At 41.6% G+C, this 24,586-nt stretch overlaps 3 protein-coding genes across 5 annotated transcripts; all 3 read left to right on the top strand.

Moving 5' to 3' along the window:
- Positions 1-68: 68 nt before the first annotated feature.
- Positions 69-8,782, top strand: LOC130370395 (leucine-rich repeat LGI family member 2-like). Its single transcript, XM_056576154.1, has 9 exons — positions 69-109; positions 1,192-1,524; positions 1,856-1,927; positions 4,649-4,720; positions 4,930-5,001; positions 5,288-5,359; positions 5,724-5,893; positions 6,260-6,424; positions 6,609-8,782. The coding sequence occupies exons 1-9, from the start codon at positions 69-71 to the stop codon at positions 7,424-7,426; spliced, it is 1,815 nt and encodes a 604-aa protein (XP_056432129.1). The 3' UTR covers positions 7,427-8,782.
- Positions 8,783-10,648: 1,866 nt separating this feature from the next.
- Positions 10,649-16,508, top strand: LOC130370309 (uncharacterized). Of its 3 annotated transcripts, XM_056576037.1 has the most exons (9): positions 10,704-10,720; positions 10,847-10,910; positions 11,755-11,769; positions 12,727-14,581; positions 14,674-14,837; positions 14,931-15,151; positions 15,273-15,402; positions 15,504-15,601; positions 15,823-16,508. In XM_056576037.1, exons 4-9 carry the CDS (start codon positions 12,745-12,747, stop codon positions 16,070-16,072), a joined length of 2,700 nt encoding a protein of 899 aa, XP_056432012.1. In that variant the 5' UTR covers positions 10,704-10,720; positions 10,847-10,910; positions 11,755-11,769; positions 12,727-12,744; the 3' UTR covers positions 16,073-16,508. The 3 variants fall into 3 exon arrangements, with proteins under 3 accessions (XP_056432011.1, XP_056432013.1, XP_056432012.1); XM_056576036.1 differs by having other exon boundaries at positions 10,649-10,910; XM_056576038.1 differs by lacking the exon at positions 11,755-11,769 and having other exon boundaries at positions 10,649-10,910.
- A 3,118-nt stretch (positions 16,509-19,626) lies between these two features.
- Positions 19,627-22,830, top strand: LOC130370394 (uncharacterized). The gene is made up of 6 exons (XM_056576153.1): positions 19,627-21,120; positions 21,207-21,367; positions 21,459-21,679; positions 21,796-21,925; positions 22,045-22,142; positions 22,590-22,830. The coding sequence occupies exons 1-6, from the start codon at positions 19,650-19,652 to the stop codon at positions 22,828-22,830; spliced, it is 2,322 nt and encodes a 773-aa protein (XP_056432128.1). The 5' UTR covers positions 19,627-19,649.
- Positions 22,831-24,586: the final 1,756 nt, after the last annotated feature.

Genomic DNA, 24,586 nt, shown 5'->3' with positions numbered 1-24,586 from the left:
TGGTGGTGGTGGTGGTGGTGGTGGGGGTGGTGGTGGGATGGTGGTGGGATGCGGTAGAACCGGTCATCATGTCAGACGTACCTTCGGAGCACCAGACAAGTCTCCCAGGGTTGGTTGAGCCCGTCGTTACCAGTACACCCTAAGTGTCCAAATAGATTATTGTGACTTAAGTTTGTAACCCGGCCACAAACGAATAACCCGGCCACAGAAAAGACCCCAATCATTTACTTTACCACAAATCTAGCCAAATTGGCCCTATGTTTATTTCTACTTGGTTTATGCAAATGTGGCCCCATCTCCTGACTAAGTAAGCGGTGTGTGTATATATATATATATATATATATATATATATATATATATATATATATATATATATATATATATATATATATATATATATATATATACACTTTATACCTTATACACCTTTGCAACTTATAGGGCTCTGAGGATGCAATGCATGCTCTAAATGTGATGATGCATGGATGTGCCAGAAACCAGATATGCACAGTGTTATTTCCACACAAAAATACTTTTCTATGCATTGGCTGTAAATAGACTGAACATCTACTTCATCTACTTCACCTCCACATCTGGTGGCTGACGTATACATGGCCCTACGTAGCTCTATATTCCTTTCATTTATCACTAGTGTGTCAAGAACATAGACCGCCTGGTCGTCGTTTCCTTCTCACCCCAAACTCAACCCCCATTCACAGCTGCTGCAAGCCTTCCTCCACGATAGATGCTGCTTAGTGACCCCTCACCCCAACCATCAACCACGTTGGTCAGGCGGGCACGTCAATTACCTTGAACTGATGCTGTATAGTGTTGTATATGCGCCAAACTTGTTAAAGAACTAAGACATCAATAAAGAAATAAGCGTCGCTGGCTGAGTTAGATTGGTTTCTGCCTCCTACTTCTATCTACAATCTTTCTTGTGTGTGTCTCTGTGAATCGTGCTGTGAACCCCCACACTTAAAAAGTCCCGTTTATTTTCCCAAACAAACGTGGCCATCACCTCCGATGGGTTGGGAGTAAATAAGCCTGTGGGGGCGGTGCTGGTGGTGCTGATGCGAGCATCACCGCGCGTTGCAGAGAGCGAAGCCCGCTTAGCCAATAGGAAAACAAGCGGCGTTAATAAATAATGAAAGGCTGATGTGCTGATGTCAGGGGTACATCCGACTCCAGTGCAGCATTTCATGGTGCAGGGTGGACACGCCGTGCCATCTGCCTTCGCCTGTCTGGGTTTTCCTTCTTCTTCTTCTTCTTCTTCTTCCTCTTCTTCCGAGATTACCCTCGCCTCACACATGCACGCCAGACAAGGAGAAGGAAGCTGCAACCAGTTGTCAAGATGTGGACGTTGTTGCGTTGTGTGTGCGTTGTGTTATTCTCGTGTCTGTGTCAACCGGCGCATCTGAGGAAGATCCGGTGTCCTTCGACATGCAGTTGCTCCAAAGAGTCCATTATCTGCGTCGGGGGCACCAACGTGCCGAGGATTAGTCCCAACGACATCAATTCTCTGTGAGTAGTCTTGCCCAAAAAAGCCTGCAAAAAAATAAACTGCAGCCGTTGTTTTCATTTGCTTTCATGTGCACGGTTTGTACTGGAGGAGACCGTTTTAATGCAGCATCTTTTTACGCAGCAATCTCAACATGCAGGCTATGTGCGTCCAAGTTATTGGCTGTAGTTAACTTGTCAGTCAACGTTATTGCGTGGGAGGCCTGACCTGGATGCCTGACGGGATCCTTGATCCGAGTGTCCAGTTTGTTTTGGGTTATTTTCCTTATTTACCCCCACCCCCCATTATAGCTGTGGTTTCTTGTTGATGGTGTCTGCCTGTGTTGTTCTGCAGGAGCCTGGTGAACGGAACCTTCTCAGAGATCAAGGAGGCCATGTTCTCCCACATGCAGTCCCTCCAACTCCTGTAAGCATTCTTTATCAATACAACCCTTTTCCCATCTCGCCCAGCGATAGGCCCGCACGCGTTTCATGTGTTTTGTGGTGCAGTCAGATATGTGCAAAAAAGGAAAAGGGATCTCGTTTTTTGGGGGGAGGAGGGTGGTTGAGGTTTAATGGTGAAGGTGGGGTTAGGTACTAGAGGCCGATTGGTTCCCGTTGGTAGGACTGATACCATCCTCACCAGACCAGGTCTTCACAGGGGACACAGGGATTCATTATTGCATTTGGAGTCGGCTCAGGTTTGTTAATCACAGCTACGAGTCTCAAAGGGCTCACAGGCCCACATTACATTGCATAACAAAACGTTGAATGACATTACATTACGTTATGTGATACCTCAAGCCTTCTAAAAGCCCCCCCCCCCCCACTTGAACCCCTCCCTGGAGGGGAGCACATCCAGGTGGAAAAGATGAATCTGTGTCTCCAAGGCAACGGAACCGATGTGTGCTGATCGGGCAGACATGCAACCAGAGCCACATCTGGCATTAGGAAATATAGAAAGTATTGTCAAAACTCGAACGAAATGTAAAATATATAAAGCATTGTGCATATAAAAGAGTGTAAAATATCTAAAGCCATGTCACATAACTAAAGCTGTTTTATTACTAAATATATAAAGCATTGTATAAAACAGTGTTAAGTATATAAAGTATTGTAAAATATCTAAAGCAATGTCAAATATCTAAAGCATTGTAAAATATATAAATCATTGTTAAACATCTTAAAAATATCTCAAAATCATCAACAGTAATGAGAATGGCCATCAGCATATGTTCAAACGTCTATGAGTCCTTCGAAACAGATTTGTATCGGGATGTTTCACGATTCAGACTTTTAGGTGAAGCCAAAACAAAAGCACCTAAGTTGGCTACCTAAGTTGGCCATCAGCAATGACATGGCTGGTTGTTTGTGTCTGTGTTTTGGCACATCCATGTCGAGGGTGGGCCTGGAGCAGAGACTCGTTCTGTTATTAACACGATTACTCTTGGATAGTACGACACAATACAGCTTGATACGATACAATCCAAAGCTGTATGGTAGAGTACGATGCAGTGGGTACAACTTGATACGATAGAGTATCCCTCAAGTACAGTAGAGTAGCCTCCTAAAAGTAGAGTGCAGTCAATATTATGCAGTATCATGACATCTAAGTCTACTTTAAGACAAAGTTAGTGTTATTGAGTCGTTTAGCGGTTGCTTTTCTATCACAAATGGAGAAAGGTGTGGTCTGAGGCATCTTGCAAATGCTGGGGTTTCGAACCGGGGACCTTTATAGCTGGGAGGCAAACACCCCAACCTCTCTACGGCCGACTAGTTTACGATTCTCCTCCAACAACAAAACCAGAGTGCTGAGTGTTATCCCGATTCAGCAGTTCTGCGTTGGAACTCTGTGTACATTAGAACAATCATAATCAAAGTGCCATCCGGTTGGGAGAGGGGATGGAGCCCAACGCATCAGGAATGGATTATTCTATTGATGCCCGTGGCGGTCTGAGAGGCCAGGTGACAGTGGTGAGACAACAGGGTGTTCTCTGGATCAGTCTTCTCCCTTAGACCTCTGAACGGCGCTTTGAGGTTGGCTCCTCTTCTGTTGATCAGTTGAACCCATGTTCACCAAACGATGTGAACCTCAACACCTTTTTATTTATCATATGTTATTATTTACAAAATGATAGCGTCCACAATAGATAGAAAACAATGGTTGAAGGTTATTAGGGTATAAGTCAGATGGGTGTGTATTTGTAATGGTGATGTTGTTTATGGGGTAGTTCAGCAAATAAAGATATAAATATAGATTTCAAAAATATTAAATGTAAATATATATTAAATATATTTGTACACACAGTAGCCTATTTAAATGCCTCTATCATCATGTGACACAAAAAAATTGAATATATTAATAAAATAAGCCCTATAATTATAGTTTGAAAAGTAAAACAAATATATCACTGCATCCCAGGGCAAATTCCATATTCAAACAGTTAACTTACGGATAAAGAATAAAGTCGGTTCGATAATGATAATGTCTCTATTTATTTTTGTCTCCCACTGCAAGGGCAGTTGCGAGGTAAAAAAAACGAAAAAACCTTTTTTTTCTGCTTCAATTCAAGCAATGTTATGTGCTGACTCCCTCTGGTCTCGGTTCTGTCAGCAGTCATCTCTGGGCTTGTAAGGACAATCTGTGTCCTGTCATGTCCTGTTATGATGACCTGGCCCCCCCTGTAGTCACCTGGAAGTGTGTTAACTCAAGCAGATAGGAATACTTTGGCATGTAGTCATTTAGCAGACGCTTTGATCAAAAGCCACTCAGGAGTGATTGCTGAGAGTAACCCTCGTTTGCAGCGATCAATACCGGAGCAGCTACAAAAGGTGCTGCCTGAGCAAGTTTGTGAAACAAGGGAGACGACCGGACAGATTGCAGAGTAGCTTTGGGAATCGGATGGAACTATGTACCTTTCTTTATTTGATAAATGTTATGTGTTTGATGTTATTTTCCTATTCGGCTAATCATTCTCCACGGTAGATGTGTTCTGGGTAATTCCTTTGGGTAAGACGTGTGGCATTATGCAACGCGAAATCTATAGCTACATTACAAAATCTGTTTCTGTTTTAACTACATGAAACGGCCACTTTTATGTTTTGCCACGTGACCCTGTGAGATTCTTGTTCTGTCCATGTCTTGCAGACTCCTGAATTCCAATTCTCTAACCACTATACGAGACGACGCCTTCTCTGGCCTGCCACACCTGGAATACCTGTGAGTCTTTGTCACTTTCAGAGTCATGATACCGCCGTCCGATAGAGCAGTGGGTATGGGCTTCAAAGAATGATGATCATGCAACTATCTGGTTGTGTAGGAGACAATGTCAATTATCATATCCGATGTTTGTGTGTGCTGCATTTCCTATTTGGCTTCCCAACGCACGACTAATGTCATTCTCCACATGACGCCGCTATATTTTACAGATTCATTGAGAGCAACCAACTGGAGACGGCATCAAAGTATTCCTTCAGGGGACTACGGGACTTGACTCACCTGTAAGTTGTTCTATCTAGTTGTGCACTGAAATCATTATCCTTTTAGTTAGGAACTCTCTGTGTCACAGAAACCGAAACAAACGGCAAACATCCAATTACAAAAGTGGCAATGCTTCAAGCATTCAGTGGCTAATCCTCATGAATACATGCACTGTCCTTTGCCTGATTCGTTAAAGAAAGTTACTCCGGTGTATCCATTGCATAAATGTTATGTTTCATGTTGGCTTAAAATGGTGGCTTACCTGTATCTTGTTCATATTGTCTCATTCGTTTTTTTCTTTTGCAGGTCTTTGGCAAACAACAAGATAAAGGCCTTGCCCAGGGATCTCTTCTTTGACCTGGACTCATTGATCGAGCTGTAGGTTTGGCTTTGGGCCTGCTGTACCAACAGCTGCCCTGTATTCAACTTTCTTGCGTGTACTTTGATTTTATGGTTGTAGTTTTTTTGCTTTGAGAAAAAGAGGCTTTGCTTGGGATGCTCGGATTAGTCAACTGCAGAGAGGGTTGGAATCCCATCCATGAGGTTCTAGGTTTGATCCACTCTCCTCCGTCTTGTAAGCATCCATGAGAGTGAGGCCTGTCAAAGATACATGACTTACCCCTGTCTTCTCTGTGAGTCACTTTGGACCCAACGGCTGCATGTATAAATAGCGGAACGGCGGTACGTTTTGAACGCCCCCCGCTCTGCGGACGTATCGCCTCACATGTGACCTTCTTCCCAGGGACCTGCGCGGCAACGCCTTTGAGTGCGACTGCCGGGCAAAGTGGCTGATGTCGTGGCTGAAGAGCACCAACGCCACGGTGTCCGATGTCCTGTGTGCCGGGCCGGAGGCCATGAAGGGCAAGCGGCTCAATGACATGACCAGCCTGCACAACGAGTGTACCTCCACGGGTGAGGCCGGTCAGAACCCCCGGAGCTGAGGCTCGGAGCCGCCGCCCGTCCCCTTCTCGTTGTTGTTAGCCTCAGCCCCCCCCCCCACTCCCCCCATTTAACATTTAGCAGACGCTTTTTCCAAAGTGACTGACAAGAAACGAAAGAGAAACAACGATGTATGGCTGTGGGTACAGTAAGGATGTTCATAGAACCAAGTGCCAGTCGCCAGGTTAACCTGTTCCCTGTATGCAACAAAGACAGCTAAGATAAGATGCTACACAATGCTAGGTACTCATTTTAATAAGTGAGTAAGAGGGGTGTGGGGGGGGGGGGGATGTGCTCTGTGCCCCCACCGTACATTGAAAGCGTTGTGTCTCCCCACAGATTTCACTCTCCACCAGTCCGTGGCCTCGGAATCACTGTCGGTGGACACGTTCACGTACAAGAATGACGTCTACGTGGCCATTGCTGCTCCCAACACTGAGAGCTGCATGGTTATGCAATGGGACCACATCGAGATGAATTTTAGGACGTACGACAATATCACAGGTGTGGTTATGTTCTGACGAGAACCGATAACCCCCATTGTTTCATTGCCAATGTTTGTATCAAAATATCAGCAGTTGTTTTTTGAATTATTCAAAAGTTGCCTGTGTAGAACATAACATCCTTTTCCATGTTATTCCTCCCTACTTGTTTGGTTGAACACGCTCACCCCTCTCGCCCTCTTTAGGCCAGTCCATTGTGGGGTGCAAGGCTGTGGTCATCCAGAGCCTGGTGTTTGTCATCGTGGCCCAGCTCTTTGGAGGCTCCCACATTTACCAGTTTGACGACGACCAGAGCAGATTCAACAAGTTCCAGGACATCGAGGTGTCCAAGATCTCCAAGCCCAACGACATCGAAACCTTCCAGATCGCCGGCGACTGGTTCTTTGTGATCGCCGACAGCTCCAAGGCGGGCCTGTCCACGCTGTACAAGTGGAACGGCAAGGGCTTCTACTCGCACCAGTCGCTGCACGAGTGGTTCCGCGACACGGACGCAGAGTACCTGGACGTGGACGGCAAGGCCCACCTCATCCTGGCCAGCCGCTCCCAGGTGCCGGTCATCTACCAGTGGAGCCGCAGCAACCAGAAGTTCGTCCAGCAAGGCGAGATCCCCAACATGGAGGACGTGGTGGCGGTGAAACACTTCCGGGTCAAGGAGGAACTCTACCTGGCCATGACGCGCTACATCGGGGACTCCAAGCTGCTGCACTGGGGGGCCAAGCAGTTTGTGGAGATCCAGGCGTTGCCGTCGCGAGGCTCCATGATCCTGCAGCCCTTCTCCTTCAAGGAGCGCCACTACCTGGCGCTGGGCAGCGACTACACCTTCTCGCAGATCTACCTGTGGGACGCGCAGGAGAAACAGTTTGAGCGCTTCAAGGAGGTGTACATCCAGGCGCCGCGCTCCTTCACCCTGGTGTCCACCGGCCGCCGGGACTTCATCTTCTCCTCCAGCTTCAAGGGCAACACTCAGATCTTCGAGCACATCATCATTGACTTGAGCTTGTGAGTGCGAGCGGGGTCTCCAGAGGGCTGGGCGAGGGGCCCCATTGCATCCAACGTCTTCCACTCTACACGTGCGCTTTCCTTTTTATTGTGAACGCAGATGTAGAGGGAAGGGATACGACAAACGTCCTAAGTTATTGCTATGATTTAATTCTGGATTATTTTTGTAAATAGTAGACTTCTAGGTCGGATCCTAGTCTTTTTATCAGACTGGATGTCTTTAGCTTTCCGTCCAACCTGCTTAGTCTCATGGCTTGTCATTAGTTGTGAAGTGCAAGCATATCGAAAAGGTGTTGACCCACTAAAGGCTTGACAAACCCACCTATCTACATTTCAATCCTCTGCCAAAAAAAATAAAATAAATGTTCAGCCTTACATGAGCATGGAATGATAAAAAATTCATTAATTTTGCAAGGATTTCAATGTTCCATACTTTTGTACCAGCACGACACTGGTCCAACTTTATCCCACATACTTGACTTTCTGTTTTAGTTCAGCCAAGACATTAAGGATTGTGGTTGCTCATCAGTGTAAAATTACCTTGTCTAACCCAGTGAAACTGCATTGCCCCCTATTGGCTGGGAAGACTCAAAACACTCCCTTGCTTTGAAGTCAGGTAAAAGTCTCCGAAGCACAAACCTTTAGCTTTGGTTTCTGCCAGGAAGTGGTATCTAGTCATTGTTTTATCATACTTTTTATATGATGTATTAAGGGTTAGGGGGGCATATCTTTTGTGTCCAGATGTAGAATAGTTTGCTGTAATTTTTCGTAGTGCAAAGAAAAAAAAACACTCAGAGGTTAAATAGGAACAAATCATAGGAGCTACATTAGAATTCATTAGTAAATAAACCGATGTTTTTGGTGGAGGACCACATGCATCATTTAGCATTTACATAGGCCTATTCATGAACATATTTCTTGCGATCCAGATCCAGTTTGAGACAGAATTTAGCATTTGCATCTCTTGTAAACACAAGGAGGTATTGAACTACAGCGGCCTGTGTTGAAATGCCTTTCCTGTCCTTGATACCTTTTCCTCTCCCTCGAAATGATGAATGTGGAAAATAACAACAAGTGTATGATCACAAACTAGTTTTTGCATCTAAAAATTATGCATTTTGCAACAGCATGGCATTCCTCAACAGAATGTTTAGCAAAAGATTTTTTGTGATACAACATTGACATTCTCCAAGCAAAGAGTGTTTACCTACGCTGAAGGAATGCCTTTGACCGGGGCGGGATTGATATCCAGGCTGTATCATAACGTTCGGATTACGTTTTTAAACTAACTTTAAGCCTGGTGAATGTTTCTCTAAACGATACTGTAAACGATCTACTAAATATCCAAAATAAATACGATTTACAACTATGATCTAAAGTGGTTCTGTAATCTGATTATTTACCATGTGCCATGCATTAGACGTGCTAATACACATGCACACATAGTAAACCAGTACGGACATATTTATTGATAGTTTGTACAGTGTGTGTGTGTGTGTGTGTGTGTGTGTGTGTGTGTGTGTGTGTGTGTGTGTGTGTGTGTGTGTGTGTGTGTGTGTGTGTGTGTGTGTGTGTGTGAGACACAATGCAATGTATGAAAGGGCTCAAAGGAAACACTCCCAAAACCCTCAGGGAAGGAACCCTGAGAAGGAACGCAGCTGAGGGATCTGTCCTTCTGGGTATCGGGAGGGCTGACCCAAACAGTAACATAGGCCATGTAGGATTTAGACAACCTACAGGTAACTTTACAATTTTCATATGCAAGAGATTTGCTTTCTTCTGACAAATGTACTTATTGTAAGTCGCTTTGAAAAAAACATCTCCTAAATAAATTCCCTAAATATAAATTTAAGATACTTTCTAATCTTCGAAGGAAAAGGTAATCGTCCTTTTCACGTTGTTTTAAGTCAAACCATGAAGTGTTTATAAGGAGAAACAAGATGACACAATTGACTGAAGTAACCTTTATAATGTATGTTTATATGTATGTTTATAATGGTGTCCAGTTATTATTGTTTGTACTCTCACTCCCTCAATAAATTCATCTTTCTAAGATGCATTTACCTTAAATTATTTAAGGACAATGTGTGGATTCAGGTTTTCTAATGGTAGTTTGCAAAGATAGAAACATTGGTTTGACACAAAGCCAAACCACAGGGAGAAATTCTTTATTCGAAGATTGTGTACGGTTGCCCGATTTTTTTTAATACATTTTAATGATATTTTCTAAAAAAGGAACCTGTAAAATGATCTGACAACTATACTGTACAAATCAGTGGCGATTTCTCTAAGACTGCAAGGGAAGCTCAGCTTCCCCTAAAATTTCGAACATTAAATTGTCAAATATGTATTGTTGTGTTAACATTTCATTGACTACAAATTCGTTAAAATACGTTCATTTCGAAGACAAGTTCGATAAGAATCTTATCCAAGACTGACTCGATTTTGTTAACTTCTCATACATTCCCGTAATGTCAATGCATTAGACCGTAGAAGCCGAGCGTCCATTCACTTCAATGAGACTGCATGGAACAGTTTTTTTCATTGCCTCGAAACTCGACGGTCATTGGATAAATGCCCAGATTTGTCCCGCCCCCGGACGCTCAGCGTCTCTGGGGGTGGATGGAGCAGTGGGCTGGCCTGGGCTAGCCTGGACGCTGGGCTTCCGCGTTATGATTGGTGGATCAGTCGAAAGTCTGAATCACTTTTTGATTGACAGCTATTTTGAGATATACACAGTCACTTCACTATCTGAGTTCAGTGACAGTCCCATCGCGGATTTTGCAAGTGAATTCTAATGACAAACTGCAACACATTTCTTGGTATTTGCTTGGCGAAATTGCTTCCATTATTAATTTAACAGGGTCACAGACCATTTTCTTGAAAAGGAACGGAGGGCCGAATTGAGGTATAAATAAATTGACAACTATTTTGATGTAGGCCAAAAATGAGCTTCCCCTCTTTAAAAGACCAGCAGCCGCCACTGGTACAAATCCATACTAATGAGATAACTATTTCACTCCACAGTGTTGCATCCGGCCCCGAGAACAACAGGGTTCAGTAATTGAAGGCCGGTACGTTCCGAATCGCTTCCTGCATGCCATGCCCATACATGGTCATCCTCCTCTGACACCAAGTGGCGAGGTTCCTGTCACAGCTGCTCCGCATTTGGGATAACAAGGGGACGGGTGATCAGTGTGCTACAACAAGGACCCAATCAGAGACCATGCTGTCCTAGACCGACGACGTCGGAGAACAGCAGTATGTAAGAGCGTACTCTTTAGGAGTACGCAAGAAGGTAATAAGCGATGGGCCTATTGACCCGGTTGCATTAATTTTTGCCCCCTCATTAAAGGAGGTTGGCTTTATCATTTGGACTACTTTTGTTGTACTTTTTCTACTTTTTGAACCCTTTTCCGGGTAGGATTTACTACCAGCCTACCCAGTGGATTGTAGCAAACGTTGCTCATCTACCCATGTATGAGTAGGTAGTGTGTGGAGTGTGTGTGGTTTCTTGGAAGCAAACAAAAAGTACAACAATCAGCTCCACAATTCAGTTAAATAATAAGTCTTTCAACAAGCCTTAGGCTATATGATTACATAAGTTCAAAGACACAGCTTGCAAGGTTCCACTGTGTCTGAAGAAAGGAAGGGGGTGTGGTCACAGGTGTGGCTTAAAAAGTATGGAGTGCCAAGTGATTGACACGGCCTAATTGGGAAATTGAATGGGCAAATAAAGGGGCGTGGCTCTTGGTCTTTGAGGTGAGGAGGGAGACAGAAAACCCTCCATCGTCCTCATCACCTACAAACATCCCTGACTCCGTCCTGTCAACCATCTCCTTCTCCACCACCACTTTTTACATCTCAGTAGATTAGGTTTAAGGTGTACTATTTAACTAGCAGAATAGGGGCCTGAATGAGACTTGTTCAACCATTGCTATTTTCTCTCCCTCGTATTTGATGACTTAGCGAAGTGTCTGATTACCTTAACAAAAGCACTGTAAAAATCGACTCACAATGGATTCTGATGACAACCACAAACTTTTCCATTCTTAAAGGCGTCCCCTTTAAGGAGGAGCTCAGACACCTGAGAAACGAAACCCGCCATCACATAAAAGTTCCACTTTAGTGAGACTGAGGTTCACTTTACTTTAGACTGAGGTTCACTTTACTTTAGACTGACGTTTACTTTAGACTGAGGTTCACTTTTCTTTAGGCTGACGTTCACTTTACTTTAGACTGAGGTTCACTTTTTTGCTCTGCTGTTGTTCCATCAGACTAAACTAAACTTTGAATGTTTTCTTGTTCTCGTCTTGAACCATTGAACCGAAGTTCTCCATGACAATGGTGAGTAAAGTGACCCGCACATCTCTATAACTCTTCTTAAAGCTCTGTTATATCTGTAATATATCTGTCTAATATATATATATATATATATATATATATATATATCTGTAATATATCCGTAGTCTCACAGAGCTTTTACTTTATCATCAAAAGATTCAATGTCTGTGCTTGAGGCAAAGCTTCCTTGTCCTTAAGGTCGGCTGAAACTCAACAAAACATTTCAGCCAATAATAAAATCAACTCACATTAAATTACCCAAAAGGTGACCTTTTCTTTACTGTTCAAAACTTTTCTTATATTATGTGTTGGTTCTAAATACTATACAGACAAGGTGTTAAAATACAGGGAGTGGCTATTGTATAACTGTATAACTGTCACTGTGATAAGAGAAAACTGGGGGCATAGTTTTAAAATGAAACACTTTTAACAGTAACCGTTAACACATTTGAATAGCAGTTAATTTGATTAAATGCAGTACAGGCCATTCAGGTAATACAGAAATGCTCTGAACAAGGAACCTGTGAAAATAATTCATAAATCAAGTCATATCGAGAAAACACCAATATTTGAACATGTTCACACTCGCATAACGGACCGTTGCTCTCATCCAATTTGAATCCATTCCAATGAGTATTTACTAAATACACATTTTATTGAAGGCAGTTCATGGGAATGCTTGGTATCACATAATTATTTTCAACCAAATTATTAAAAAATAAAAACTCCTATTCCTACAACCTCCTCAAACTAGAAGCCAATACAAATAAAACAAACATATATCACTGATGTATCAGTACAAAAAGATTGGTTGCACAAAACAGGCTGTGTGACCCAAATAAGAAGAGGCACTCTGGAGTTCATATTGTATTGTTTTATTGATTCTAACAATGTATTGCATATTGCATTTAAGGAAACCAACAGCTTTTGCGCTGACCTAATGTCTGTATCACCCCACAGGTATTGTGAACAGAAGACATGAGTTTCATGCAGATCCAGTTATTACAGCAAGAGACGCTCATCATCAATGAAACGCACCCAATAATTCAGTGTATAATTAGCAACAATCACAATAAGCTCAAACTACTGCTAAAGGAACATGACATTAATGGACTTTACCCATGCAAGGAGCTAAACGATGAGGTCTCCCCTTTGATTGCTGCTGTTGCATTTCAAAAGGAGGGCATTTTTTCCGTTCTCCTGCATGAAGCTGCAGACCCAAACACATGTTCACGCAATTGTTGGAAACCTTTGCATTTTGCTTCATTAGGCAAAGTTCCAATTTCTTTTGTGCATAAATTGCTGGCAGCTAAAGCTGAACCAAATGATGACATGAATAATCAATTAAAAATGACCACACTGCAAGCAGCTGTTCACCATGACAGAGGTGATGTTGCAGAAGCATTGATCGGCGCAGGTGCGGTTGTTTCAACGTTTCCTATAAAGAGTCCTGATTGTGATACTTTCAATGACAAGTTGTCTAACATGATACATCGTTTAGCCTCGAATAGTGTCCAAATCTGTTCAGAAATTAAACATTTTGTTGATCTGGACATTGCAGTCAGACGAAAGAGTCCGGAAGAGGTTTTCCAGTTGTTTGATCATGTGATGCTGCTTAAGCATCCTCAGACACATATTAGCGTTATTGATGTTGTATTGAGTGTCACTGGACTAGGGAAGGCAGAATACCAAAGTAAAGCTATCCAGTGGCTTAGGGACAACAATAAGATAAACCAATACATTGAGGAGGCTGTGAAACACTTTCCAAACCTTTTAAAAGGACATCAGCCTTTGGTTGTTCAGAATCTACATTCTGTCTTTTGCACTTTGACAGAGATACCAAATAACATATCACTGGCTTTCATACCTAAATTACTTGAGCTGCTTTCCACAAAAATTTTGTTTCCGAAAGAACAGCATTTTGTTGTGGTTACACTCTATGTGATTACACAAAAATGCAAAGTGAAAGATGACTGGAATTTGGATATCATTGAGAAATTAAGCTCAGGAATTTCTTCCTTTGTCAACAATAATCACTCAGCAACTGCAATCTATGCCTATGGCATTTTTGCAAATCTTGTTTCAACTGAACACGCCAACAAAATCTTTACATCGATTGGGTTAACTTCTGTGCCTGAAGAGATTCTTACATCTGCAGAAATGACGATGGATGACAGTCTCAAAGAAGGTCTAAGGCATCTGCAGAAATATTTAATTCAACCAAGCGCAGCATCTGAAGAATCCATATCAGCTGTTTTAGATGACCTCTCCACAACTTCTGTCCAGGAATCTGCTGCGAATGATCTCCAACCTGGCATCACCACATTTAGAAAAGAGCAGAAGTGGGTTCAAATAAGTGAGAAATGGAGTGAAAAATTAGAGAAGCTTTCAAAAACAGAGAATGTTGTCAAAGTTGGAAACATCATTTTTGTGAACAATGAAGAATTTTGCATAGCAAAGGGGAGCAGTGGAACTGAGGTCTTCCTTGGCCTCAGAGAGGATGGCACTGAGGTGGCAGTGAAGAGAATGTCTAGGTCGAACTACCAAGTGCTGAAGAACGAGGAATCATTCTTACGACTTCCAAAGCTTGATCATCCATTCATTGTGAGATACATAGACTTTGCCGAAGATGAGAACTTTGGTTACCTTGCACTTCAACTATGTGAGTGCACGCTGGAAGAATTCCTAAAACCTGATTTGACAGAAAAACTGAAGAGAAATCTTGTTAAGGAGGTTTTATCTAGCTTGAGTGTGCTACATAGTCAGACTCCTCAAATCCTCCATCGGGATATTAAACCACAGAACGTCTTGTTAGGTAAGAAATGTGTTTAAGCATAATTTCTATATATATCTACTATGTATATATATATACAAATATATACATGTAATATTATCCTGCTCTTACAGATGTTTGTGGTAAGGCACGTTTGGCTGATTTTGGCATAAGCAGAAGATTGCCCATTGGTCAGACTTCCTTGCGCACAAGAGGTGCTGGAACAAAGTGCTGGATGGCCAGAGAGAATATAGATGAGGATGTTGATGTACCATGCAAGATGAGCGCTGACATACAGGTTTGTGTTGTGTAAAAACTAATTGATGGGTTAGCGTGTTTTCACCAAGAATATCTTACTTTCATTATTCATTATTTTTCCTTTTTCGTGTAGGTGGCAGGGATGTTGACATACTACATCCTATCTGGAGGACATCATCCTTTTGGCAGAGGCTGTAAATGTGAGAGCAACATTTTTGATGGTTTGTACAGTCTTGAACATGTCCAGGATTCGATCACAGAGGATCTTGTGAAGTGGATGATCAACAAAAATCCAAAAGAAAGGCCTACAGTGCAGCAATGCCTGGCCCATCCCTTCTTCTGGTCGACGTCAAGGTATTACTTACCTTTGATATATAATATGAATTGACCCCTGATGCATTTCATGAAATTTGCTGTTATTGGTTATCAGTTTTTCGTTTGTTTTCATTTATTAATGGTAATCCTCATCCATCAGCAAAATAGAATACCTAAAAAGTATCGGCAATGAAGAGGAGGTGAGGAACTACAGAGCGACGGACAAACGCCTCCTGGATGAACTGGATCGGGATGTAGGGGAGAAAAGCTGGAAGGACTGGAAACAAAAGGTGAAGTGCTGGTCATTTGTGTCTTTGTATCTGTGTATTTGTATTGAGAGAGAGAGAGAGAGAGGGAGAGAGACTGAGACTGAGATTTGATGCTGTTTCAGTTTCCACCGGAGTTGGTGCAGAAGATGGACGGCAAAGGGAAGTATTCTGAGAACACTGCAGGATTACTTCGCTTCATACGCAACCTCCTTGAACACTAGTAAGTAAAGATCATCAGATGGGCTGCAGACATCCTTGAACTCATAACCTCAACAACCCTGGTTCATTTATATAAAATGAAATTGTAATGTTCTGTTCAATTGCAGATATCTGGAAACCCTCAACTATTGAGGCACATTGTATTTCAGATAGCGATAATTTATGACATCATAATGCTATTGTACATTATGATGGAAAATAATCATTATCTATTTTCTACAGCCCTGAGGACGCAGAGCACATTGATTTGATGGCCACATTTCCTGATCTCTTCGGAGGTGTCTACGTTTTTGCCAAATACAAAGGTTGGAACAGCAGGGTCAGCCTGAGAAGGATGTTTCAAGAGGAGGATGAGGACGTCACGCCCGGTGGTGTGATGAACACCCTCAGCCTGGAGGACCGGGCTCCAGGCTTCTCTGTGCCTGTCCAGGAGTCAGGAGGACCCCCCCATTCAGTCACCGTCATACCATGAATGTCAGTGTCTGAATGGGGTGGGGGGACGCTGTGAAGCATGGATGTGAGTTCCATCATAGAAACGTCTCCTATCGGCAGCATTATATAAAAGCACCCATCCGTCTAAATCCAGGCTGTTCCTAATTTGTCTTCTTCATACCTTGAATGTGTCAATCAATAGACCGAGTTCAGTATTCAGATTTTAGTTGATCTTTTGCGACATCGCTCATCCGATTTTCTCATGGACATGGAAGCTGTTTGGTTTGCTTGTTGTTGAAGGCTGAACACAGACTACACACAGGACAAGGTGTTGATGCCTGTGCTGGAGTCAGGAGGGCTGTGACAGAACCACAGCTGTGGGTTAGATCAGAGGAAAGGTCACCTATCTGCAAGAGGAGACAAAATGACTGTCTTAATGCGTAGGGCTCATTTTTTCCTTCTTAATATGCTGAGTATGTTAATCTGTTGAGTTTTTTTTAATCAACTTTTATTTCTGATGTCCTGTGATCTACAGTGAGAACTATTTATGTAGCTGGTTCCAAATGTATTTTTATGTATAAGAGCAAGCTGTTTGATTTGCTTACAGATTCATAGTCGTGCTCTTGTATTGTGTGACTTTGTAAAGTTTCTTTGAGCAAATTGAAAAGCTCTGAATTGCAAATAATAACAATGTGGTCTTTTTATTATTTTTTACAATATTATATACCTTGGGAAGCGATTTGATTGGCTGACGGATGCCTCTGCAAAGACTACTCCCCCATCCGTCAGCCACGCCTTCCCACGTCCTTTGACTGACGGTGCAGTGGGCATGAGGCGTAACATTACACTTCCCCTTTAAGGAGGAGCTCACAGAGAAACAAAACCTGTCGTTGAGAAAAAAGTTCCACGTTGGTGAAACTGAGGTTCACTAACTTTACTTTACTGAGCTGAGGTTCACTTTACTTTGCTCTGCTGCTGTCTCATCAGACTAAACTAAACTTTGATACGTTGTTTCATCTGACTAAACTAAGCGTTTAATGTTTTCTCTGTCTCGCCTTGAACCATTGAACCGAAGTTCTCCATGAAAATGGTGAGTAAAATGACCCTCACATCTTTGTTATATCTGTAATATCCCTGTCTAATATATATATGAAATATATCCTGTCTCAGAGAGCTTTTATTCAGAAAATGTTACATTTCTGTGTTCGGGGCAAAGCTTCCTTCCTTAAGATCAGCTAAAAATCAACAAAAAATGTCAGCCAATAATCAAATTAAGTCACATTAGAGTCCCCAAAAGGTGACAGTTTCTTTACTGTTCAAAGCGTTTCTTCTATTGTGTGTTGTTTCTATATGGAAGCCCATTCCCGCCAAAAAACTTTATAGATGAAACTCTTCCTTGATACAACAAATTCCTTTTCTAAAGCTAGTCTATCCTGATCTATCATGTTTATGCGCAGGTTATGTTGCTATTGTTTTTAATAAGTCGAAATTATAAGATAAAAAGTCATAATAATGACATAAAAGTCATAATTATGATATAGAAAGTACGCATGCGCTCCAGTAGCACTTTTCAAAGATCCCTTCATCGTCTCCATGAAAATGACCAGATGTTTCTAGTTGCTGTTCAGTGAAGGTTGAAACCACAGCCTCATCAGTTTCATTCGTTCTCCGCCAGAGCTGCTTCTTGCTTAAAGGCTGTGTTGCGGGTTAACCACCACTTTCGCAGCCCTTAATAAATGTCTATCGTTTAAAAAATGTCTCCAAAATTGTGTAAAAGTCAAGTTTTTGTCGTTTTTGGTAATAACAGGTGTTCTCTACTCAGCGATGAAGTCACGTTGGGGTGACGTGGAAGGTAGCCTCAGCCTAGTACTAGAACTATTTTTGCATACGTGCACAGGACTGTCTGGCTCCGCAAAAAATAGAACATATTTATCTATCTATCTATTATATATCTATCTGTCTATCCATCCGTCCGTCCGTCCGTCCATCTGTCTGTCTGTCTATCTATCTATCTATCTACACATGTGTCTAGTTTTGATGTGATGTATTTTGTGTATGTCCAGTCAGACTTGTTGTCTCCCTTGTACTGTCCTCTGTAAGCCGAATCACCTAAATGAATTCCCGATGATTTCTGTCATTTTGCAATGATAAAGACTTGACTAGGCTATCTTTCTATCTAGGCTATCTATAAATGATATGTTCATTTATGTATTTATCTGTATAATCTGTTAGAACACTCTCACTAGTCTTTACACTCGAGGGTCTCAATGCAAGCTTTGGTCTGTCGTCTCCCCAACGTGACGTCATGCAATGCATTGTAATATATAATTAGTCATTACTCATATTTATATTAATTCTTTGATAGAACTGAGTAATATAGTTATTATTGCTTTTTTTTTAACACTGACGTGTTAATAACATAATATAAACTATCCAGGCTAAATGGATCTGTTCAGGGGTAGGACTAGATACGTTTTTTTACTACCTCCTACCCCCTTTCGAGCATGTGGCAAGTGTGTCTCTTTCTGCTTTTGTCTTATTTATTCATCTACTACCATTTGAACTTTTTTTTTTTATTGCTTACATGTTTGAAATAAAGACAATCAATCAATCAATTGTTGGCCAAATGAGAATCAATCGCAAACCGCTAAAATAGTACCTACTTTTCATATTACATTCCATCAAACACAATGGATAACCGTTAAAATGTTTATTACCAACAAGAAGCAAATGCAAAATGAACCCTGCAACACGGACTGGGTGCGTTTGCTTTGTACAATACCATGTCATTCAGCAAGCAAAAATTGTATTTCATCTGTTGTAAAGCCACGTTTAAAGTAGTCATTATTGTACTCACAATCCATTTCCCTGTCAAGTTGAATATGCTGAACTGCTACTTCGTCTGCTGTGAGAAAGTTTCTCATATTTTTTATTCACTGACGGGAATGGGCTTCTATACTGAATAACTGTACAAAAAGATTGTTGGTCAAAACAGCAAGTGGGACCAAAATTAACAAGAACTAGAGGCATTGTGGATTTAATTTAGTATTTCAATATTGATGCTACAATGTATTGCATATTTTCATTTAAGGCAACAGATATTGCACTGACCTAATGACTATATCACCCAACAGGTATTGTGAACAGAAGACATGAGTTTCATGAGACATGAGTTCCAGTTATTCAAACCAGAGACTCTCATCATCAATGAAACACACCCAATAATCCAGTGTATAATCAGCAACAAACCCGATAAGCTCAAACTATTGCTTAAGAAACATGACATTAATGGACTTTACCCATGCAAGGAGTTAAACGATGAGGTCTCCCCTTTGATTGCTGCTGTTGCATTTCAAAAGGAGGGCATTTTTCTTTTTCTTTTACATGAAGCTGCAGACCCAAACACATGTTCACGTCATTGTTGGAAACCTTTGCATTTTGCTTCATTTAGCAAAGTTCCAATTTATTTTGTGCATAAATTGCTGGCAGCAAAATCTGATCCAAATAGAGCCAGTAATAATCAGATTAATTTGAATCTGACCCCACTGCAAATCGCTGCCATCAATGGCAGAGATGATATTGCAAAAGCATTAATTGGTGCAGGTGCAATTGTTGCAATGTGTGCTATGACAATCCCTAAACATGATGCTCACAATGACAAGTTCTGTAAAATGATACATCGCTTAGCATCAAAAGGTTCCCTAATCTGTTCAGAAATTAGGCATTTTGTTGATCTGGACATTGCAGTCGGGCGAAAGAGTCCAGAAGAGATTTTCCAGTTGTTTGATCCCGTTATGCTGCTTAGGCATCCTCAGACACATTTCAGTATTCTTGATGTAATGTTAAGTGTCACTGGGCTAAAGCAGGAAGAATACCATAGTAAAAGTATCCAGTGGCTTAGGGACAACAATAAGATAACCCAATACATTGAGGAGGCTGTCAAACACTTTCCAAACCTTCCAAAAGGATATCAGCCTTCGGTTGTTAAGAATCTACATTCAGTATTTTGCACTTTGACAGAGATACCAATTAACATATCACTGGCTTTCGTACCTATATTACTTGAGCTGCTTTCCACAAATGTGTTGTTTCCAGAGGAACAGAACAATGTTGTGATTACACTCTATGTGATTGCACAAAAAACCAAAGTGAAAGATGACTGGGATTGGCATTTCATTAAGAATTTAGGCTCAGGAATTTCTGGCTTTTTAATCGATAATCATACAACTACTGCAATGTATGCCTATGGCATTTTTGCAAACCTTGTTTCAACTGAACACGCCAAGGGAATGTTTAAATCGATTGGGTTAACTTCTGTGCCTGAAGGGATTCTTACATTTGCAGCAAGGAGGATGGATGACATTCTCAAAGAAGGATTAAGGCACCTGCACAGATATTTAGTCCAACCAAGCGCAGTATTACAAGATTCCATATCAGCTGAAGAAGAGCTGTTGGCACCCAAGAAAAAGAAGAAAAATAAGAAGAAGAAAAAAAAAAACTCGCAGCTGAACGATGGACTGCACAACGCTTCAAGTGACCTCTCCACAGCTTCTGTCCAGGAATCTGTTGCAAATGATCTCCAACCTGGCAACACCACATTTAAAAAAGAGCAGAAGTGGTCAAAAAGAAGTGTGAGATGGAGAGAGAAATTAGAGAAGCTCTCAAAAAGTGAGGAAATCATCAAAGTTGGAAGCATATTGTTTGTGAATGATGAAGAATACCGCATAGCGACGGGGAGTGATGGAACTGAGGTCTTCCTTGGCCTCAGAGAGGATGGCACTGAGGTGGCAGTGAAGAGAATGTCTAAAACGAATGATAATGTGCTGAAGAACGAGGAATCATTCCTAAGACTTCCAGAGCTTGAACATGAAAATATTGTGAGATACATGGACTACGCCAAAGACAGTAACTTTGGTTACCTTGCACTTCAACTGTGTGAGTTCACCCTGGAGGAATTCCTAAGACCTGATTTGACAGAAAAACAGAAGAGAAATCTTGTTACGGACATTTTATCTAGCTTGAGTGTGCTACATGGTCAGACTCCTCAAATCCTCCATCGGGATATTAAACCACAGAATGTCTTGATAGGTAAGAAATGTGGACAGTTTGCGTTTAAACTATTTTAATGTGAACGATATTGTCTTATCTTGGACAATGATCTCTTCATTTTGCAGATGTTCGTGAAAAGGCACGTTTGGCTGATTTTGGCATCAGCAGAACATTGCCCAAAGGGCAGACTTCCCGGCACACAAAAAAAGCTGGAACAAAGTGCTGGATGGCCACAGAGAATTTAGAAGAGGATGTTGCATCGTGCAAGATGAGCGCTGACATACAGGTCTTTGTTACGTAAAAACGAATTGGTGAGTTAGTGTTTTCACCTAGAATATCTTTCTTTCATTATTAATTATTTTTATTTTTTCATGTAGGTGGCAGGGATGTTGACATATTACATCCTATCTGGAGGACATCATCCTTTTGGCAGAGGCTCTAGATGTGAGAGCAACATTCTTGATGGTTTCTACAGTCTTGACCATGTTCAGGATTTGATCACAAAGGATCTTGTGAAGTGGATGATCAGCAAAAATCCAAATGAAAGGCCTACAGTGCAGGAATGCCTGGACCATCCCTTCTTCTGGCTGAAGTCAAAGTAAAACGTTTGATATATAATATGAATTGACCACTGATGCCTTTCATGGAATTGCATGTATTGATTGATTCTTGGTTCTTCTTTGTTTTTGTTTATCATTGTTAATTCTTTATCAGAAAAATTAGATACTTAGGAAATATCGGTAATGTGGAGGAGGTGAAAAACTACAGTAAGACGGAGAAATGCCTCCTTGATGAACTGGATCGGGATGTAGGGGAGGCAAGCTGGAAGGACTGGAAACAAAAGGTAGAGAGAGAGAGAGAGAGAGAGAGAGAGAGAGAGAGAGAGAGAGAGAGAGAGAGAGAGAGAGAGAGAGAGAGAGAGAGAGAGAGAGAGAGCTTATCTGTGGTTTTATGCTGTTTCAGTTCCCCAGGGAGATAGTGAAGAAATTGGACGGCAAAGGGACGTGTTCTGAGAACACTGCAGGATTACTTCGCTTCATACGCAACCTCCTTCAACATCCGTAAGTAAACATCATCAGATGGGCTGCAGACATCCTCCACGTATAACACTCTTAAAACCCTGGTTAATACAATGAAAACGTGTTATTAGCCTGGTGTACATGCATAGACGGATTATGAGATATCGGCCCCCTGGGCACGTGGACTCCGCAGCCTTCACAGACTGAAATAGTGCCCCCTAGTGATCTTTATTTTTTTTACTCAATAGTAATTGGCCTATTATTGCTGTTCTCGCTTGAATTTTTTTATTTCTCTGCTTATTGCTTCGACAATGCAACATTAAAAGTTACTTACAGCGCCCTACATGCGTTGCTTTTAATGTTTGGTTCGATTGCAGATATTTGGAAACCCTAACCTGTTGAGACACGATGTAGTTCAGATAGCGATACATTATAAGGACACTATTGTAAATGATAATTAAAAATAATCATATTATCTATTTTCTACAGCCCTAAGGACGCAGAGCAAATTGATTTGATGGCCATATTTCCTGATCTCTTCGGAGGCGCATACGTTTTTGCCAGAAACAAAGGGTGGAACAGCAAGTACAAGCTGATTGAAAGGGAGAAGGAGGACATCATATCCGGTGCTGCGATGAGCAAGCTCAGCCTGGAGGACCGGGCTCCAGGCTTCTCTGTGCCTGTCCAGGAGTCAGGAGGACCCCCCCATTCAGTCACCGTCATACCATGAATGTCAGTGTCCGAATTGGGTGGGGGGACGCTATGAAGCATAGATGTGAGTTCCATCATAGAAAACGTCTCCTATCTGCAGCATTAGATAAAAGCACCCGTCTGTCTAAATCCACGCGGTTACTAATTTGTCTTCTTCATACCCTGACTGTGGCTGTTTCCCAATGTCAAGGAAGCATGCTCAACGGCCGCCCTTTTAAGGACGCTACGTCATCGAACGCCGACAAGCACTGTTCCAATGTTGAGGACACTCGAAATACGCCCCCTTTTCGGGTCCTTCGTTTTTGAGAATTCCGAGATTTTTCAAGGATGCATCGCTGCATCCTAGACGAGCCAAAACTACCCACAATCCTCTGCGTTCACTGGGCGGGTTCTTGAAAATGGCAGAGAAGTACACGTTCAAACGAAGTGAAGTTATATTAGTTTTCAGAAATATTTTGTGCCGTATTGCTTTTTATAGATTCATCATGTTAATGCAAATAATCAAGCCTAAAGGCCTGTGCCACTTTTCAAACGTTTTTGCAACTTAATGATACGTTGCTATATTTTGCATGGACGTAGCTGGTGTTAAACACCACTGTCACCAATGTCAATTTACTCGCTCACAAGATTACATTATTTATGTATACCTATTTATGTTTTACGTTTTTTTTAGGGTCAGCCCAGCAAACGGAGGCTTTTGTGCGCCTTAGGGTGGCGCACAAACATTTGTTTGCCGGTGGAAGGGATAGTGCCACTATCCAATGTTGTAAAATTAATGCACAACCGATCATTTGCAATGTTTGTAATTTTTAATGAACGTATATAATTGTATTTTATATGATATACTTATGTGTTCAAAGCACTGGTAGATTGTAGGCATATATGAATGAATGAATCAGATCATATATCCAAATAAATAGGCTACACGTTTATCATCTCTTTCTTTGTCTTTTTCCCCCTGCATAATAGTAATCAACCGTACTGTAAATGTGATGCATGAATTAAGTTCTCAGACAATTTCACTTAGTTTTATAAAAATTGAATGGATTTTCCTTTTAATAAAGACAATTCGATCAACCACAAAGCTTTTGTGACTTCCCCAAAGAGGCTCCATGCGAAGGAGACATGACCGCATTCATAACAGACAAAAGTCAAATAAATATCGATCAGCTTGATTGCTGCCATGTTTTATTCATAAGCGCACATGTGTTTACAAGCGGACACGCACTATTAAAAAGCGGAAGCGGAAGCGCTTCCACACTACCAAGTCGTTCCCAAAGTCAGACGTTACAAACGCTAGGAAGCACTCGAGCTAGCACTCTAGTCTCATCTCCATAGGACGCGACTAGCAAGGACGCGTCCTAGCAAGGCTGCAGCCTTCACTTTGGGAAACAGCCTGTGTCAATCAATAAACAGAGTTCAGTATTTAGCTTTTAGGTGATCTTTTGTGACATTGCTTGTCCGATGTTCTTATGGACACGGAAGCTGTTTGGTTTGCTTGCTGTTGAAGGCTGAACACAGATTACACACACGACAAGGTGGACAAGGTGTGAGTTCCATCATAGTGTCAGATAAAAGCACCCATCTGTCTAAATCCACGCTGTTCCTAATTTGTCGCCTTCATACCTTGACTGTCAATCAATCGACTATCTACAGTGAGAACTATTTATGTATCTTGCTCCAAATGTATGTTTTATTGTTAAGAACATCTTTTGGATTAACTTGCAGATTCATAATTTTACTCTTGTATTGTGTGACTTTGTAAAGTTTATTTG

This window comes from Gadus chalcogrammus, chromosome 17, assembly GCF_026213295.1.
Source record: "Gadus chalcogrammus isolate NIFS_2021 chromosome 17, NIFS_Gcha_1.0, whole genome shotgun sequence".
Lineage (NCBI taxonomy): Eukaryota > Metazoa > Chordata > Actinopteri > Gadiformes > Gadidae > Gadus > Gadus chalcogrammus.
The sequence above is the reverse complement of the archived record's forward strand: the minus strand, read 5'-3'. Positions and strand labels throughout refer to the sequence as shown.

Excerpts from the sequence above, each read along its gene's own strand:
- LOC130370309 (XM_056576038.1), top strand. The coding sequence starts at position 12,745 with ATGAGTTTCATGCAGATCCAGTTATTACAGCAAGAGACGCTCATCATC. Across the intron at positions 14,582-14,673 it reads ACCACAGAACGTCTTGTTAG|ATGTTTGTGGTAAGGCACGT; the intron begins GTAAGAAATGTG and ends CTGCTCTTACAG. Across the intron at positions 15,152-15,272 it reads TTCTTCTGGTCGACGTCAAG|CAAAATAGAATACCTAAAAA; the intron begins GTATTACTTACC and ends CTCATCCATCAG.
- LOC130370394 (XM_056576153.1), top strand. The coding sequence starts at position 19,650 with ATGTGTGCTATGACAATCCCTAAACATGATGCTCACAATGACAAGTTC. Across the intron at positions 21,368-21,458 it reads AGATGAGCGCTGACATACAG|GTGGCAGGGATGTTGACATA; the intron begins GTCTTTGTTACG and ends TTTTTCATGTAG. Across the intron at positions 21,926-22,044 it reads GGAAGGACTGGAAACAAAAG|TTCCCCAGGGAGATAGTGAA; the intron begins GTAGAGAGAGAG and ends ATGCTGTTTCAG.
- LOC130370395 (XM_056576154.1), top strand. The coding sequence starts at position 69 with ATGTCAGACGTACCTTCGGAGCACCAGACAAGTCTCCCAGG. Across the intron at positions 110-1,191 it reads CACCAGACAAGTCTCCCAGG|TGCAGCATTTCATGGTGCAG; the intron begins GTTGGTTGAGCC and ends ATCCGACTCCAG. Across the intron at positions 5,894-6,259 it reads CAACGAGTGTACCTCCACGG|ATTTCACTCTCCACCAGTCC; the intron begins GTGAGGCCGGTC and ends GTCTCCCCACAG.